Source organism: Narcine bancroftii, chromosome 7 (genome assembly GCF_036971445.1).
Source record: "Narcine bancroftii isolate sNarBan1 chromosome 7, sNarBan1.hap1, whole genome shotgun sequence".
NCBI classification, from domain to species: domain Eukaryota; kingdom Metazoa; phylum Chordata; class Chondrichthyes; order Torpediniformes; family Narcinidae; genus Narcine; species Narcine bancroftii.
The window spans coordinates 82,686,212-82,705,676 of NC_091475.1; the positions used below are offsets into that span (position 1 = coordinate 82,686,212).

Below are 19,465 nucleotides of genomic sequence, written 5' to 3' on the forward strand. Positions count from 1 at the left end.
GAACACTGACTGGCAGTAAATGATTTTATTTATAGAAGACATGTGTGGGAAGATTGCAACAGGGATAAAGCACGTGCACACACACACACACACACACACACACACACACACACACACAGACACTTACAGACACTTACTTTATAGAAGACAAGCATGGGAAAATCGCAATGGGAATGAAGCACACACTGCAAACTTGTTACCTGCCAACCCTTGACTCAGAGCAGGCATGGTTAGATGCTACTTGGGACACTAATTAAAATGCTCCTAACCATTTAACAGTGCACACACCTCACCAAAAGATTTCTCCAGTGCCATTCCACGGTACTTGGCCTGGAGTCAAGCAGGGTGATCCCTTGAAGATGGCAAAGAGGAAGAACCGAGCACATGTGGCACTCTTTATAGTGCTGGGGGGCAGGGGGGGTCCAGCCCAGGTCATTTATATGGAACCTATGGCCCAGTGCCAGCAAGGTTTAATCGATTACAATAGCCAATAGCCCAAGGCCAAGTACAGGAGGGCTGGAGAGTCCAGCCAAGGTAATTTACATGGACTAAATGGCTTGGTGCCAGCAAGGTCTAGTTGATTACAAAGGCCAATGGCCTATGGCCAACTACAAAGGTACTTAATGGGGCAAATCATCAGGTGTGTACTGATGGGCAAGGTCCTAACCTGTTTAACCTTTCTCTGTTACTCAGTTCCTGAAGTCCCAGCAATATATGAGTAAATATTCGCTCCATTCTTTCAATCTTATTGATATCTTTCCTGTAGTTAGGTGACCAAAACTGCACACAATTTTCCAAGTTGGCCTCACCGATGGGCAGGGTGGGTCCAAACCTTGAGTGGCAGATGGTGAGTCTTCCTACCAGGTAATGGGCAGTGCTACATGAGGAACTTAAGCCATGTGACTTGGAGGGGAGCTTTGAGGCAACAATAACACACCATCTTTCTCAATTAAAGAAACTTATTTTCATGATGGTATATAATTCATTCTTCAAGATGTGGATGTTGCAGCATTTATTCCATTTTTTCTGGTGAAAGTGTTCCCACTGCTGTTGGGGTGGGAAGTCCAGGGTTTGGTCTCACTGGTGATGGCACTATATTTCTTGTTCAGGAGATAGGGAACACAGAGGGGGAATGCTGTGGGACAATGGTGTTCTCATGCATCAGCTGCCCCAGTCTTGGCTGGTGATGACTGTTGTGGATTTTGGAGGGCAGGGTTTGGTGCTGTTGGAAGAGTAACTGCTGAACCTATGATGAGCAGTATTCACTGCAACATAATGCAGCAGAGGAGACCATGAATGTTCAGACTGCTGGGCCAGAAGCCAGGCAATGTGGCTGCTTTCTCCTTTAGGCAACACTATTGGCATATTGGTCAACCCAACACTATCATCGTGCCAAAAGCTCAGATTTGAATCTACTGCTCTCTGTAAGGAATCTGTACGTTCTCCCAGTGTCCACATAGGTTTTCTCTGTGTCCTCCCATGTTCCAAAGATGTACAGGGCTAGTAGATTAATTGGAGACAAGAGGCTATTTAGGTGGTGCAGTTTCATGGGCCTGGAAGGCCTAGTGATTGTGCTGTATTTTGAAATTAAAATGGAAAAAAATAAAAAGGTTGGAACTCTGCTCATCAGTGAGAGTGTAGAGTGTCCCATTGCACACCTGACATGTGCTAGGCAGACAACAGAGAAAACCTCTCACTTGCTTTGTCACTGATGTATTTATGATACTGACCAGCTGAATATCTAGTCAGTCTTGACCCCCAGGATGTTCATGCTGGGGAATTCCATTCCGTCATCCTAGTGTTGGATGGTCTTATCTAGGACAGGCTAAATATCTGATAACTACACCCTGCAACAACTTGTGTCATTGTTAATGTGATATTGTACTTGTCTCTTCTAGGCCACTGACTATATCACTGTGCCCGCTACTATTAAAGAAATAATTGTTCACAATGGCACGGTGACCAGTAAGTTCCTATCTTCTCTTTCCAAAGAAGATCGTTACACATTCATGGTCACAGGAGCTTCAAATGATGATTATGCTTTGGTGAGTAACCTGAACTTAGCACAGGGAAGGTGAAAGGCCTATACTGGTTCCTTTACACAGAATATAGTTTATAGGGAGTGTGGGATTGAGGGAACTGTGTTTATAGGAAGTGTGGGTATAGGGAGATGGTGAGTTTAGAGGGAGTGTGGAATTGAGGAGATTGCGTTTATAGGGAGTGTGGAAATGTGGAGATGGTGAGTTTATGGTGTAATGTTGCAGACCAGCAGCAATGGAAATTCACCAAAGCAGTGTTATAATTTTCTTTTAAAGCACTATATTTATTAATAACTGCTAATAATATAACACATTAATCAAATCAAAACCAACTCTGTGTGTGTGTGGGTGTGTGTGTGTGTGTGTGTGTGTGTGTGTGTGTGTGTGTGTGTGTGTGTGTGTGTGTGTGTGTCTGCGCGTGCGTGCGTGTGTGTGTGTGTGTGTGTGTGTGTGTGTGTGTGTGTTTATGTGTGATACCCAAACCACAACAGCTTAGGCACAATTCTGGAATGTTATTCCAAAGTTCAGTCTTAGACATCCCTTGTCAAAATGTGGACTTTTAAACTGATACACAGAAGTAATCATGAAGGACTGATGAAAACTCACAAATCCTTGTCGAGTTTCTTCCAGAGAAATATCCTTTAGTACGAACAGTTGTCACAACTCCTCTTTTCCTTGCCTAGGGGAAACAAAACACGTGACTTCCACAATGCTTACAAAACCCAGGTATGGGTCAATCAAATTAACCTTTCCTTTGGTCACAGTGGGCTTTAATAATTCCCCTGATAGGGAGAATCAGCTGAATTGTCCATTATCACAGAGTCATTTCTGCTCCGTGTTTGATGAGATGGCCTCTGGTCAATCATGTGCTGTTCCTTCAGTGTTCAACACACATGACTCTCTCACCTATGGAAGTATGGGATTGAGGGAATTGTGTTTATAGGGGGTAGAGTAATGGGGAAAGGGTGAGTTTTTTGGGAGATTCCCAGAATCCCTGGAAGCTCACCGTCCCACGTTGCATATCCCTGTGGACCACAAGGACAGTACAGATCAGCTCTGTACTGTGTTTGTGCTGCTGGCTGACACAGATGTGACCCACCATCTCTGTTTAACCTCTGATGAATGATGTGGCTGTATAATTGCAATATAATCTGCATAAACAATATACACTTTTTTCATTGTTAGCTAAATGATATTACCAGCAAACCCGAGGAAGGAAAAAATGCCATCAGGTTAGTTCCTTCAAATAGGAAATTCTGCATTTAAAATTTTCTGTAAACTGGAGATCATTTAATGCCCCCCACTGCTTGTATCTTAACTTGCCCCAACCGCCTTCATCAAGCATCGCCATAAACTTTGAGCTTAACGGGCTCTGCATGCAGAATAATCACTCGTAAAATCCCCATGTTTTTGTGCAAAAATTCTTCCATGGACGCAACTCTTTCAATCTCTGGAATTTCCTCAGGGGCAACTCCAAGTCCACTGCTCTCCTTCAACTCCGGCCTCATAAGCATCCCCTGATTTAACCTTTCTACCATGCCTATATATGCCCAGTCCTTGAGCTCTAAACCACTCTTGCCATCCCGTCTCCCCCAAATCTCCCTTATGTCTGGCTCCTCTTTAAAATTAAGTTTTTCTCATCTGCCCTAAAGTGACTGACAGTCATATTTTGACTATTAACTTTTTCTTCCACGTTTAATCATATTTTGAAATAATTAACTTTGGCTTCTTTTTTTAGATTTGTGACTACATTGACCAATATTGACAACATCACAATTGGTGGTTTTGATGTTGGACATGTGAGCAGATTATCTGCATCTAACTATACACTCATCACCAAAGGAACGTAAGTGCTCTGTCTGTCATAACCCAATAAAAGTCCCCACAACATCACTGTAAATGACATCCATTTGAACTAAATCAGGACTTCAAGGAAGATTTTCCTTGTCCTCCTGGGAGAGCACACAGGGCCTTGGAGAATGGTTCATGCATTCAGGCTGCGAAGAAACCAAATTTGCCAGCCTAGATCTGTTTGGTTGGCTCTCCAGACTATGCTTGGACCTACAACCTTCTGACCCTGTAAGTTGCAGCATCTTATACTATGCTTCCATGAATGAAGATCTTGAGATGGGTTCTTGCAAAGAGTACATGTTAGGGGTGACGATGTAGGGATGCATTCTATTCCAAGCTGCCATGCTTTTAACCACTTTGCATCGCTTTCTTGGAAAACTGATCCCACTTGCTGAATTGCTGCACATTTCATTGGTGGACAAAGGAACTGGCTGGGTAGGGGCAGGATGACAACTCACAGGTGACTGAAATGCTTTTGGTGTGCATAAAGATAACCAACAGCTCAGGTCATCATTGCAGAAACAGATCTCATTGAGAGGGATAGACCTGCTGCTCTTTCCTTTGGAAGGAAAGGCCCACGAGACCATGCTGGGAAATCTGGATCTCGCAGACAGTGATGCTTTTAAGGTGTTCAAAGATTCGCAGGCCCACATTTTTCACCTTGCTCCTTTTGTGATCAGCTTGCTGCTGGGAATGGAGGATATCTTTTTTTACAAACTTTATTTAAAAGATAGAAAAAAACATGACATACAGTATAGTAATAATAAAAAAAAGGTTTTACAAAGATATATATATATATATATAAAAAAACAAAACAAATAACAAAAAAATAATTTTAAAAATCAAAAAAAAAACACCCACCCCACCTTCCCACCCCTTCAGCCATCTCCCTTTAAGGGGAGCAAAAAAATATAGATTATATATACAAAAAGAAAATATTATAAATGGTAATAACATTTCAAAGTATATCTAAATGCATATATTTCAAATACGGAGACCACTTACTAACAAAAGAAGAATAATTGTCAAGTAAATTATAGGTAATTTTTTCCATGCCAATACATACTTTCAATTCATTGTGCCAGCATAATATATTAATCTCAATATCATCTTTCCAAATACCAGCAACACATTTATACGCTAATGATAGCACCAAACATACAAAAGCAATTTGAATTTTGTCCAATCCCATTCCCCTTAAGGAATACAAATTTCCCAACAAAAAAATCATTGGATCTAATGGTAATATAAAATTATATAATTTTTCCAAAACTACTTTAATTCCTTGCCAAAATGATTGAACTTTAACACAAGTTCAATCGGCATGTAGAAAAGTTTCAATACATGAGCCACATCTAAAACAAGAATCCGAATTACTAAACACATATTTTTTTAACTTTTCCGGGGTCAAATATAATTGATGTAAAAAATTATAATTAACCATTCCATATCTTACATTAGTCAATTTAATTACATTGCCCTGACACATAATCACCCAATCATCTTCGGGAAAATAAATATTAAATCACTCTCCCATTTAAGTTTAGATTTCTCCCAGTCTGACTTATCCATACTATCTTGCAACAAATTATACATAAGTGAAATATAACCTTTTTTCGGTATAGAGGAAATCAAAGATTCAAATCTCGACAAAGTAGGTAAAATCATCTCTCTACCATAATTATCTTTTATCGAAGTTCTAAGTTGATAATATGCAAACAAAGAATTTACAGGTATATCAAATCTTTCTCTCAATTGATTAAAAGAAAGAGATTGCCCATCTTCAAAACAATCTTGTCTTGTCTTTATACCTTTAGAGTCCCAAATCTTTAAATGATTATTAAACATTGAAAAAGGAATAAGCTGATTATTTCCAATAGAGTTAGAATTGATCATTTATCTTTCCACCCTAACACCCTGTTTTTTTAAAATCCAAATCTTTAACAAATGTTTCAATATCGGCATATCATATTGCTGTAATAAAATCAAATTCCAATGAAATATAAATTCATGTAACTCAACCCTAGAAATACATGCCATCTCCACTTTAGCCCAGCTAGGAGGCTGATCTAAATCCATCAATCTACTAACAAATTTCAACTGGGCCGCTTCATAATAATTTTGAAAATGTGATAACTGTAGTACACCCAATGCATACTTCCATGTAATTCTATGCAATGCCACTCGAGCTAATTTACCTTTCCATAAAAACTCTCACACTGCTTTATTCAAATCTTGAAAAAAACCGTTTGGAAGTAAACAAGGTATTGACTGAAATAAATATTGAATTTGAGGAAAAATATTAATTTTAATACAATTAACCCGACCAATCAAAGTTAATGAAAGATCTTTCCACTTAATCAAATCTGCTTTAATCTGTCTTAATATAGGCACATCATTTAATTGATATAATGATTGATAATTAGTATCCATAAACACACCTAAATATTTAATTTTACTTGTCCACCTTAATTTTGTAATATTTTAAATTCAGAATAATCTCCCACTCCAACTGGTAAAATTTCACTTTTATCCCAATTAACTTTATATCCCGATAATTCTCCAAATTTCGACAAACACTCTTGCAATTGTTTCAACGATCATTCCGGTTCCGTCAAGTATACCAACAAATAATCCGCAAATAAGTTAATTTTATATTCTTCATTCTTAACCCTCATCCCTCTAATTTCTTCATTTTGTCTAATAGCCTGAGCTAACAGTTCAATAGCCAACACAAATAAGGCTGGTGACAATGGGCAGCCCTGCCGAGTTGAATGAGTCAATTTAAATGGTAAAGAAATCTGTCTATTTGTCACCACACTAGCAATCAGGTTTGTATATAAAGCCTTAACCCAATCAATAAAAAAAGGGTTGAACTTAAATTTCTCTAACACTTTAAATAAATAATCCCACTCAACCCTATCAAAAGCTTTTTCTGTATCTAATGCAATCACCATGGGTGGTTAGGTTGCTTTTGGTATGCGTTGACCAAAGTAATTAATCAAAATATATTGTCTGATGCATTTCTATTCTTAATAAAACCTGTTTGATCAATATGTACCAATTTGGGTAAATATTTAGCACATCTATTAGCTAATACTTTTGCTATAATTTTATAATCTACATTTAATAAAGAAATAGGTCTATATGAAGACACTTTTAATGGATCTCTATCTTTTTTGGAATAACAGTTGTTAAAGCACTTGAACATGATTCTGGTAACTTCCAATCTTCAGTAACTTGATTCAACACTTCTCCAAATACATTAGAGAAATCATCATTAAAAAGTTTATAAAATTCCAACAGGGAATCCATCATCCCCTGGGGACTTCCCATTTGGCATTTCCTGAATAGCTTCCTTAATTTCAAAATCCGTAAATGGAGATTCCAATTCCTGAACATCAATTCCATCTTATTCCGGTAACTTTAATTTAAATAAATAAGAATCAATAGAACCATTATCCTGTTTCCCCTCAGAAGTATATAATTTTAGATAAAATGAATAAAACTGGTCATTAATTTCCTGAGGTTTATGTAACTTTTGAATTCTTCTTAACAGCATTAATAGTCTGAGATGCCTGTTCAGCTTTCAATTGCCAAGCAAGTACCTTATAAGCTCTTTCCCCAACTCATAATAACGTTGTTCAGATCAATTAATTAAGTGCTCAAACTGATAAGTTTGTAAAGTATTATAACATAATTTTAACTCGCTAATGCGGCTTTTTAAAAATCTTCTGTTACACCTTTCTGAAAATCTTACTCTAACTCATCAATCTGATTTTCTAACTCTAAACTTTCTGCCATATATTGTTTCTTAACTTTTATAGAATAACTAATAATCTGCCCCCTAAAATAAGCTTTTAAAGCATCCCATATTACAAAATGACTATCCACAAAATTTACATTCTCAGTCAAAAATAAAGAGATATGCTCTTTAACAAAGGTAACAAACTCTGTTTTTTTCAATAACATTGCATTAAACCTCCATCTAAATGATGGACGTACTACCTCCGAACTTTCACAAGAAAAAAATAATAATGAATGATCTGATATAACTCTACTTTTATATTCAGCTCATAGTACTCTACCTTGTAAATGCGCTGATACCAAAAATAAATCAATTCTAGAAAATGAATCATGACGTGAAGAGTAAAAAGAAAAATCTTTCTCTGTAGGATTAACTTTTCTCCAAATATCCACCAAATTTAAATCTTTCATTAATGCATTAATTTGTGTTGCCATCTTTGATTTCTTTATACTTTTTGGATTTCTATCCAATAAATGGTCCAGAACACAATTAAAATCACCACCAACTAAGACATTTTCATTAGCTTGAGTTAACAGTAAAAAAGCTTCTGAAATAAACCGCTCATCATCTATATTAGGGGCATTAAGATTCAACGAAGTCCAAGATTCAGCAAAAATTTTACAGTTCACTTTTAATACTCTACCAGCATACCCCTCTGAAGATTCCAATTCAAATGGTAAATTTTTATGAATCAAAATCGCTACTCCTCTTGCCTTAGAATTAAAAGAAGAAGAAAAAACATGACCAACCCAATCTCTTTTCAATTTCAAATGTTATTTTTCAGTCAGATGTGTTCCTTGTAAAAAAGCAATGCCAATTTTTATTTTATTTATATAAGCCAATATTCTCTTTCTCTTAATTGGATTATTTAATCCCTGAACATTAAAAGTTGCAAAATTCAATTTAGACATCTTTTTAACTACTAATATATTTACATACCACAAAATAATGCTCCCCTCTATAATTCTTCAAAAAAAGGGGAAAGAAAAAAAACACAAAAAAAAACCACCCAAAGTTAGTAATACCCTAAAAATCTGGGTGTGGTAAACCCACTAGTGGCAGATGACTATCAAAGTTTTCAGTGTCATCCAGCCCCCCAGCCAGATACATATTTATTATTTAATTAAACACAATCAAATATAGTCCATATATTCAACCCAATGATTCCAAACCCAACGACTGCTCCGGATCTTCAACATCAAGAAGACTTTGTGTCAACTCTTCTTTCTTTCCATTCTTTCCATACTTTCCATTCTTTCCATTCTTTCCATATCCATTTTCATTTCCATTTCCATTTACCCTCCTCTAAGGAGACAACGGGGGAGAACACCCATTTCTTCGCAGTTCCGGCAAAGAATTAGTAAAAGCCAAAGCATCATGATCATTCTCAAAGAAATGAGATTGAAAATTTCCATAAAAACCCTTCAAAACTGCAGAATAATGAAAAAGGAAACTTGTAGCCCTTTCTCCACAAAACACCTTCAGCCGTATTAAATTCTGGTCGTCTTCTAATAACCTCTTGGCTCAAATTGGCATTAAAAAACACTCTGTTATTTTGAACCATTAATGGAGACTGACTCTGCCGTGCTTTCCGTACCACCATACGTAGAATCATTTCTCTCTCTTGGTATTTTAAACAACAAACCAAGACTGCCCTCAGTGTTTGTCCTGGAAGTGGTTTTCTTCTCAGAGCTCTATGAGCCCGATCTAATTCCAAACCTTCAGGAAAAAGCTCTTTACCCAGCACCTCTGGGATCCAATGCTTAAAATTTTTTATAGGATCGGAACCTTCAATGTTTTCTGGAAGACCAACTATTTTCACAATTTTCCTTTGGCTTTGATTTTCCAACGAATCAATCTTCTTCAATAAGTCTCTTCTTTGAATCCCCCAATCAACAAAAGAATCTTCCACTTTTTCCATTTGTTTCTCTATTACGTTCCATCTGATTTTGACACTCAGAAAAGGCTGTTTCAATTTTCTTCAAATGATCTTGCACAGTATCAACTGATTTTATACATCTATTAATATCACCCTTAACTACAGTAATTTCCTGTTTCATAGTTGACATTTCATCACACAAGGTATTCATTTTTATTTTCATCTCCATAAATCCTTGATTCATCTGAGATGATATTTGTTTTGACATGTTGTCCATTTGACAAGCAATCCCTTCCAAAACAGTGAACACTGAATCCATTCCAGATTGCACCTCCACTTTTTGAGGTCTACCTCCTTTAACTACAGGGTCCTCCTCCTGGACAAACTCCAATAAGGTAAGTTCCTCTTCTTCCTCAGTCATCGTAAATCCTTTAGCTGAACAGCTGCGGGTCGGATACCTGATGCCGGCACCCCGACCTCTTCGGGATGTCGGCGTTCAGGCTCCCCCTCAGCCCATACTTTGTCCACCAATTCTTGGTCCTGGGATGCCCCATGCAAGCCAGGCAAAGCCGCTGGACGTGCAGGAGCATCCTTCGAAGCTACACTGCACGTCCCCAGTCCACCCAGCAAGGTCACGGGTTCACGGGTCCCTTTGTTGGCCATGCCGCTTGCGCGCACGGTTTCACGTGAACGCGGGTTGGCAACGGCCAAACTCACCAAAGTTCGGTGCCATCTTGTGGAGGCAGGATCAGTGCCGAGGTCAAACTCAAATGGGCTGGAGTCCTCTGAGGCTTGGAGGCTCTGAACGACGATTGTGTGGATTCAGTTGGCCTCAGTTCTTCCTCACTTTTGTATGGTAATTTTTTCTGAAGTTGAGGTTTAGGTTTTTTCACATTAGTTGCCATAATAAATCACTGTTATTTAAACAACTTTAGATATTGTTTTTAACCACTTTTATGCTTTTTAAAAACTGGGTATTTAATAATCCAGCTGGGGAAAGGTGGAATACACATCTTTCTTCTACGCCATCTTGCCACACCCCCCCCCCCCCCAACCCCCGGTAATGGAGGATATCTGAGTCATGTCATCTCTCTTCACATGATAGGTGGTGTTTACTTTGGCCTGTCAACTCTTCACAGTGGCCAAATTCCCCCTGACCTGCACGTCTTTGGGATGTGGTTTCCCTCTCCCCCACCCCACCCCCCCCCCCCCCATCAGTTCGCAGGGAGAATGTGCAAAGTCCACATGGACAGCACCAGAGGTCAGGATTGAACCTGAGTTACTGGAGCACTGTTATCCACTGTGCAACTCTGCTGCCCTTCATTGATGCATGTAATCTCCCAGCAACACAGGAGTCCAGAAGGGAAGTGAAGAGTGAGGGGTGATGCCCAAGTGAAATTTTCCTCTGGATTCTAACCATTTTGTCCTTTTAACAGGAAAACAATCACATTTATCAGTAATGGAGTGACATGCTCACTGAAATCAATGGAGTTTGGTTATGGGAGCTCGTATACAATCCTCATTAATGAAACGGTTCGTATTCCATGAGATGCCTGTTTGTGGCGAAAAGTATTTCAATTTTATTCTTTAAACTGTAACTCCCCAAAAAAGCATAATTTCTCTGTATCTCCCTCCTCTGTGTGACATAAAGAGATTACAGCCACCATCTGACCCAGCTGGAAGGTTAGATATAACTTTGAAGGAGGAGAGGTTTAGAAATAGATTTCCAGAACTCTGAGTTTCAGGAAGTTGGAGCAATTACCTGAAGTGTTCAAGAGGCCACAACCTCTTCTCATTGCCACCTTCGAGCAGAAGTTATGAAAGGTACAGAAGTCCAGCAACTCTAGGTTCAAGAACAGTTTCCTTCTAAGAGCTATTAGGGTCTTGAACCTCTCCTTGTGACATTCATCAAGGACCGCACTGATACCTCATAAAGTCACTTTTTTCACAAGAATAACTGTGAATATTTATTATATATCTATCATTTGTATTGATTGTCCCTTTTTAATTCAATTGTGCACACTATTGTGGTAAAGTTTTGCTTCAGCTGCAGCCATTAGGAATGTTAGTGCATCTGTACACTGTTTATGATAATCAACTCTTCATTATCATTGTCCTGAAGGGGTGGGAGATGTGAATGGAGCTGGGGAAGAGTGGTAATTAAGCTGAATCAATCCATTCAATCCAACCCACTGTCGGTTGCGAGTTCAGGATGACTCTTGAATATGATTCGTCATGTTAGATGCAGGTAGCAGAGTTTGGAATGCACTGAACCTCATTCAGGGTCAGATAAGGGAGAACAGCTGGGAGTGGTCAGGAACAGAAACTTGAAAATTGTGTGATATTATTGCTTACAATATTGTGTGTTTTCATTCTTCAGTGCTCCTCTAAGGATTTTAAGCTACATTACATAGAAGATATTGCGCCAAACAGTGTTCATATGGCATTGCAAATCCCTCAGTACCTTCTCATTACATCTGGAGAGGTGATCTTCTCAGTCACAGGTCTGGAGTTCTCCTACTCCCAGGTAAGAGCCAAGGTCTAAATTGCTTTAGGCAATGCCTTTGAACTCTCATTGAGTCTAATCTTCAGTAGCCAAGGTCGATGAAACATGGAGTGAGAAGAAGTATCCTTTCCTCATTCCATCAGAGCTTCCAGCAGAAGGCAACCAAATGATGTTTAATCCAGGCGAAAGGTTCTCAAATACTGTAGCATGCATTGGCAAATCTGGAATAGTCAGCTTCCAAAGATCAATTCTATAATTCCTCAGATATGCTATTATTTCTTTGTGACAAAGGCAGAGATGATCGGGTCCATCAAATCAATGACAGCTCTTGGAATTGTTTCATTCATCCCAATTCCCTAATTGTTTCAAGGTTTCTTTTATTGTCATGTACTAATACATAAAAAGTAATATACATGATATACTTAAACTTTTGTCTGCCATAAAGCAAACAAAGGGTCGCCGTGAGCATTGCCCGGTACCCTGAACAATAAAAGAAAGAGAAGCAAAAGAGGATCCCATCGGAGACATTGAGTGAACGTGGATTAACCTCCAGTGCTCTCGCAGCCATATAGAATCCTGTTCCATTCATTGGCAACCTGAGCTTCAGAACCAAACTTCCGATACGATCAGGAAGCCTTCAGCACCTGAAGCTCTTCGGGAGCTATCGAATCCTGTTTCTGATACCTGGTTTCCACGAGCCAGTCTCCAGCAGCCCATATGGGTCCTTTAACCACAAGTTGCCTGCACCCTGTGTAAGTCCTTTGACAAGGAGTTGCCAACAGCCCGAAGCCTGCGTGAATCCTTTAGCCACTGAGGCCCTTGCAGGTCTACCACCATGGTCACCTTCCCGATGGGGTTACCTTGCAGTGGGCCCTTCCACTGTAAACTATCCTTTCTCACAAGTTTGTCAAATCTGCCTTGCCCTCTGTGCTCCCCATATGCCTCAAGTCATTGGTGCCATCATATTAATCCACCAAATGCACTGGGGTCTCTGTGATGTGAGAGGAAACTGAAGCTTATGTGAAGGGGGAAATCTATGCAGTTACAGGTGAGGGTATGCGACTCTGCACAACTAGCGCCTGAGTTCAGGTCTCTGGTGTTGTGAGGTAGTGGCACTACCTTAATTTTTTTAAATTTTGGAATTTTTTTACAATTCACAGTAACAGGCCCTTCCAGCCTGTGCTGCCCAATTAAATCCATGTGACCAATTAACCTACAAACCTCATACATCTTTAGAAGGTGGAAGGAAATTGGAGGAATCCCACTAGACCACGTGGATGAATGTACAAACTCTTTAAAGGCAGCAGTGGATTTGAACTAGGACTCTGGCATTGTAACAGGGTTGTGCTAACCATGGCACACTCAGTGCCACTCCATAAATTATTTATGATACTTCAGAACACCAGAATTGTTCTCCATTTTTAGCCCTTTTGAACCATGAGATTCTGCTGGTTGCTCTTGGTGCCTCTGGCCCCAGACCTTGACAGTTGTCCTCCCTCATCTTTTGTGACTCTTCCACAGGCACCTCCCAACATGAAGTCAGTGCTCCAGGCTGGTTGGCTCCTGACCACTGCATTTGGGAACATTATCGTGCTCATAGTAGCAGAGGCTTCGACTATTCAGGAACAGGTATGTGGGATTCTGGAGAGGAATGGTTTTGGGATGGAGCTGCTCGGAGTGTTTTCCTTGGGACAAAGAACATAGAGAGGAGATATGAAAACAACCATGACTGGGTAACAAGGAAATGAATCTGTTCCCATAAGCTCCAAACACTGGGTGACGCTTATATTAGGCAGCTGAAACAGGAAGGTTAATGGGGCATCAGAGGAATGATATCCAGGCTTCTAGAGAGAGTGTTGAGTAATGATGTTGATGTAAGTATTTTACTTTGACTGAATGGGATCCAAAAGACTTTGGAACAGAATTAAGGCATTTGAATCATTGCTGATGTATTTTTCCTTTCAACCCTGTTCTCCTGCCTTCTCCCCCAAACCTTTGTCATTCTTGCTAATCAAGAACTTATCAACCTCTGCTTTAAATCTCCCCAATGATTTGTCTTCCATGGCCATCTGTGTTAATGAATTGCACTGATTTACCATCCACTGTTGTAAGAAACTTCTCCTCATTTCTGTTGTAAAGGGAAGTCCTTTGATTCCAGATTATCTCACTGTTAATATTCATAATAATTTTTTATTAACTGGAGCTAACTGCAGATAGTCCCTGACTTACGACCGTAATTGGGACCGAAGGATTGGTCGTATTTCAGAATGGACGTAAATCAAAATTTTGCCCACGTGCATGGAGTACCGAAGTCTTAAAGCAAATTTTTTAACCAAATGTTGTATTTGATAAACAATAACAGGGGCACGTAAGAGCCAAAATGCACGTATTTACAATGTTAGTTGGCGTCCTGGGGACCATAGGCTGGGCACGGCTATTTTGATTCCTGTGTGCATGCACGAGTCTTTGGTTGGCTCATGCATGGTGGATTCGCGTATTGGAGTTCGATTGGTTCATGCACAAGAGTTAAATGCCCTGATGATATTGAATTTGCACACTTAACTCTCGCAGAATCTTTTACAGCCTCACATTTTCTCTTCGACCTTTTAAAATTGTTGAAATAGTGGAATGAGACAATCTATTGGATAGGTTTTTTCTCTTGCTTCCCATCTTTCTAGCATGCCCACAGAATGGTGACTGGATGCCGGACACTATATTGTGCATGTGTATACGTGTTTTTTTAAAAATAAATTTGGTCGTATGTGCAGTAGGTCATAAGTCGGGGAGTACCTGTGACTCCATGGAAATTCTGAACATGTTGGGGTGAATGATGGGTGTTTCCAAGGTAATGCTGGGACAAATGTAACTGGAAGAGCAAATGAAGCCATGAGTTATACTTGGGCTTTCAGGATCACAAGGCTCTTCATGGCCAGTGAGTCACAGGAGTAGGGCAGCAGGTAATGCTTCTGCCTCGCCACCTCAAAATATGGGTTCAATCCTCTCCTCCCCTGTCTGTGGAGTTGAACATTCTTCCTGTGACCCCATAGGTTTCTGTGTGTGCTCTGGCTTCCTCCCACATCCCATGGACATAGGTTAATAGGCACAAGTGTGTGGGTGAGGGGTAGAATCTTGGAGGGGGGTGGGGATGGGCTGATAGGTATGTGGAGAGAATTTTAAGAAAAGGGAATAATGTCGGGTTGGGTTCGTGCGAATGATGGATGATTGTTAGAATAGACTTGGGCGGTGGGGGTGGGGGTGGGGAAAGGTCTTGTCCTGTATCTCTGTTACTCTAAGAAGTAGTGCTTGAATGTAAGGTAGGAATTTGTAACAGCTAGTTCCCACAAATAGAAAGGCTCAATGAGATTTGGTGAGGCTGAATGATGATAAATATTCCCCATAGGTCTTGGGGAAGAACACAACTTGGTACCAATAAATCTTTTTGAGGGCTAGAAAGGGCATTGGGAGGCATGTCCAAAGGCATTGCACTCTGATTAGTGCACTCCATGCAGACTTGTGACCTGGGAAATTGCAACTCAGGGGCATGAGTTCAAGACACTGAGCCACTAGATTTTTCCCCTGGTCACAAAACCGCTTAGACTGTGCAGAAGGTTATCCAAGGTTACACAGGGATCCAGATGAACTGAGAGACATGAGCCAAAGAATGGTATAAATGGATCAGGGCTTAACACAGACAAATGGGGCAAGTTTTATTTAATCATCCAGCTGTACATATACTACCAGATGAAACGACAATTTTCTGGACCATGAAGCAGGCACATACACACACAATGTACAGGACACAGAAATCACCTATATACATGGAGATATCATTTAAAATAGTGTAGCGGTTAATGTAATGCTATTAAAGTGCCAGTGATTCAGGTCCAAATCCGGCCCTGTCTATAAGGAGTTTGTATGTTATTCTGTCATCTGCATGGGTTTCCACTGGATGCTCTGTTTTTTTCCCCATCCTTCAAAAATGTTTGGTGTTTGTTGGTTAATTAGCATATTTAGGTAACACGGGTTCGTGTCGTCTAAATATAGATAGATGAAGAGATAGATTGATATTTTGGAATAAGTTACTCATTTATAGGATATCCTTCAGCAATTTCAGTCTACGGGTTGAAGGTATTTCCCAGCCTAGCTATCCAGATTTTGATGCTCTCCTGATGGTAGTGGGTCAAAGACCCTGTGTGATGTTTGAAAAGGCTCCTTGATAATTCTTTGAGCCCTATTTAAGCAATGAATGTCATCAATAAAGTAAAGGGACACCTCAATGATTTTAGTCAGCATGGTCAAGTTGGGCCAAAAGGCCTGTTTCTATACTGAAAAATTCCATGACTTTCGGAATATCAGGAAAAATCTGGAATTAATACTGATGGAGAAACTCCATGGCTAAAAGGTCAGTCCACTGCAGCAGTGTATCCTCCTAAAGTTGGAAGCAGAGACATGGTTGTCACAGTGCTGGGGACCCTCCACTCTCCTCCTCACCATTCTGCCCCTCTTCCCAAGGATGGCAGAAAGAGAGGGCCCACAAAACCTCAAAGACTTTAGATGATTGTTGTGGCTTATTTTCAATAGTTTATTTCAAGAAAAAAGGTGTATAATCCCCATAGAATTAATTAACTTCCAGTGCTCAATAATAAGAATAATGTCCATTGATATATTGTAGCACCTTTTAAGCTTAGCACAAGAACATTATTAGATCCATAGAACATTACAGCACAGAAACAGACCCTTTGTCCATTCTAGTCTATGCTGCCCTGGTGGTGAGGATTGCCTCTTTCTCAGCTTCCTTTATCTTTTATGGGTGTCGCTATAGGTGCAGAAAAGATTCATGGATGTTGCCTGGTCTAGAGGGCTTGTGCTACAAGGGGAAGCTGAATCGGCTAGGATTTTCCTCCCTGCAGTGCAGGAGGCTGAGGGAGGGGAATCTTAGAGGGGTATAACATCATGAGGGTCATGAAGGAAGGTAAATAGTTCCAGTGTTAGGGGTAGGGGAGTCTACAAGGTGAGAGGTGTATCTTTCGCACACACACGTGTCGGTGGAGCAGCTACCAGAGAAAGTGGTAGAGTTGGGGACAATTGTAACATGGAACACAGAACATTACATTGATATAACACAATGCCTTTACAGCGCCAGTAATCAGGATCGGGGTTTGAATCCCATGCTGCCTATTTGTACGTTCTTTCCAAGGCTGCGTGGATTTTCTCGGGGGAGCTCCGGTTTCCTCCCACCATTCAAAATGTACTAGACATTTAGGTTAATTGGTGGCACGGACTTGTGGGCAGAAATGGCCTGTTACTGTGCTGTATATCTAAATTTTTTAAAATTTAAAATAAAAAAAAAATGTTGCAGGGAGAGAGGAAACCAGAGCACCTGGAGAAAACTCTCGCAGGTCACAGGGAGAATGTACAAACTCCTTACAGACAGTGCCGGATTCAAACCTGGGGTCGGTGGTGCTGTAATTGCTTTGCACTAACTGTTCCACTAACTGTGCTGGACTAGGGAGGCTTTATTTACTCTGTAGGTAACTGGGTACAGGATTGGTGTTGCACATAATCTCTGCTTCATGTCACACAATGATATTAACTAGCTTCCTGTAATGGGGCAACCAAGATTGGCCTAATCTAGGTTTTAGAAAGATGAAACATGACCTCTTTCCTTTCATCCTCAATGCCCTGCATTGAAGCTAAACATGCGATACCTTTTGAATTCTAGAAATAAAGCTGGATTAGTTCCATTGTTGATTTCTATTTCTTCTTTTCAGTGGGCTGAGTACATTTTGTTTGCTGCTCTCTTGATGGCGGTTTGCGTTATTTTCGGCATTATGGCTAAATTCTACACTTATGTTGACCCCAAAGAAGTGGAGGCTGAATTTGAGAAAAAGAAATGTTGTGATCAGAGAGAAATCGAGGATTCCCTCAATGGCACGAATACAGTTGGTCTTTCAGCACAGTCCAGCTTTTAAATGTGGAAAGTGAACCATCTTGGTTCAACTTAAACAAGTTGCTCTCTCAGGCGGGATCAATGAACTTCACCTTTTGGACTACTGATCTCAATAATTGAGTCAAGTGTGACATTGGTCACTTCGTTAGAAGTCCCCCGCTATGAATATTTTCTTCGTAGTCTATACTGGCCAGAGTTTCTGTATTATTCCTAAAAACCCAGAAAAAAACTTGAAATGGAAATATTCACTTCCTCTGCCCTCTCCTCCACCACTCTTCAACATTTTTTTCCGCTACCCTCCCACCTGTATCCACCCATGACCTCTTACCCTGTTGACCTGTGCTCCGCTCCCTCGCCCCTCCCCACCTTTATATCCAGGCATCTGCCTTATTTTCAGCGTCCCTGAAGGAAGTCTCAGGCCCGAAATGCTGACTGCTTTTTACTCTCTCTGGCTGCTGCCCGACCTGCTGATTTTCTCCAGTTCCACTCAGCCCCAGGATCTGCGGACTTCCATGTTTACTTACATCGTGTTCACGATATTTTTGCATCTCCTCATAACTCGATGCCCAGATCTGCCTCACGGGTGTCCATTTTATGTATGATATACTTATAAATCAGATTATATTTTTTACTGAGATATCGCAATACTTCGAGTTCATGTTAATTCTCTGCATTAATGCAAATTCAGTCAAAACAATAGGATGCTGAAACGCCTCACACTCGTCAACCCCACCTGAAGCTACTGTAATACATTCTCTTCACCTATTCGCTGTCACACAGTGCTCACCAATGTAACTCAGTATGTCTGCCAAGATCAATGAGCATTCGACCAACAAGCCTGAAACATCGCATACTACATAAAGGACGGTTTTTGACCTGCTGATCTTCTCCAGCATTTTGTGCTTTTACTCAACAAGATTGTCTGAATGCTTCAAGGATTGTGTGGGAATTGTACTTAAAAGTATGATACATGTTGAAGGGGTATAAAACGGACATTAAAGATGAAGTGTTTCTATGTGTACTTAAATTACTGAACGTTAGGTTGGATTTATTTTCTCCTAACCCCAGAATAGGTTTGCGTGCTGCCCTGGTGGTGAGGATTGCCTCTTTCTCAGCTTCCTTTATATTTTATGGGTGTCACTATAAGTGCAGAAAAGATTCATGGATGTTGCCTGGTCTAGAGGGCTTGTGCTTCAAGGGGAAGCTGGATCGGTTAGGATTTTCCTCCCTGCAGTCCAGGAGGCTGAGGGAGGGGAATCTTAGAGGGGTATTCATGAGGGTCATGGAGGAAGGTAAATAGTTCCAGCGTTAGGGGTAGGGGAGTCTACAATGTGAGAAGGGAAAGGTATAACAAGGAAGTGAGGTGTATCTTTCACACCCACACACACACACACACACACACACACACACACACACACACACACACACACAC

At 40.3% G+C, this 19,465-nt stretch overlaps 1 protein-coding gene and 1 long non-coding RNA gene across 4 annotated transcripts in view; one reads left to right on the forward strand and one right to left on the reverse strand.

Annotated features, from left to right (window-relative positions):
• The window catches only part of LOC138739080 (solute carrier family 15 member 1-like), a 67,445-nt gene extending 48,385 nt beyond the window's left edge, over window positions 1-19,060 (forward strand). The window contains exons 17-23 of one of the 2 annotated variants that reach the window (XM_069890540.1): window positions 1,899-2,045; window positions 3,225-3,271; window positions 3,778-3,885; window positions 11,014-11,110; window positions 11,958-12,104; window positions 13,605-13,712; window positions 14,100-14,189. In XM_069890540.1, the coding sequence (XP_069746641.1) occupies window positions 1,899-2,045; window positions 3,225-3,271; window positions 3,778-3,885; window positions 11,014-11,110; window positions 11,958-12,104; window positions 13,605-13,712; window positions 14,100-14,174 (729 nt within the window). In that variant the 3' untranslated portion in view covers window positions 14,175-14,189. Of the gene's footprint in view, window positions 1-1,898; window positions 2,046-3,224; window positions 3,272-3,777; window positions 3,886-11,013; window positions 11,111-11,957; window positions 12,105-13,604; window positions 13,713-14,099; window positions 14,190-17,854 lie in introns of those variants that run through there. The other variant, XM_069890539.1, reaches the window with a different exon arrangement.
• Window positions 1-19,465, reverse strand: part of LOC138739082 (uncharacterized) — a 56,098-nt gene that overhangs the window by 35,789 nt on the left and 844 nt on the right. For both annotated transcript variants that reach the window (XR_011341988.1, XR_011341987.1), the window contains exon 2: window positions 2,646-2,718. This is a non-coding gene — a long non-coding RNA (uncharacterized lncRNA). The remainder of the gene's footprint in view (window positions 1-2,645; window positions 2,719-19,465) is intronic.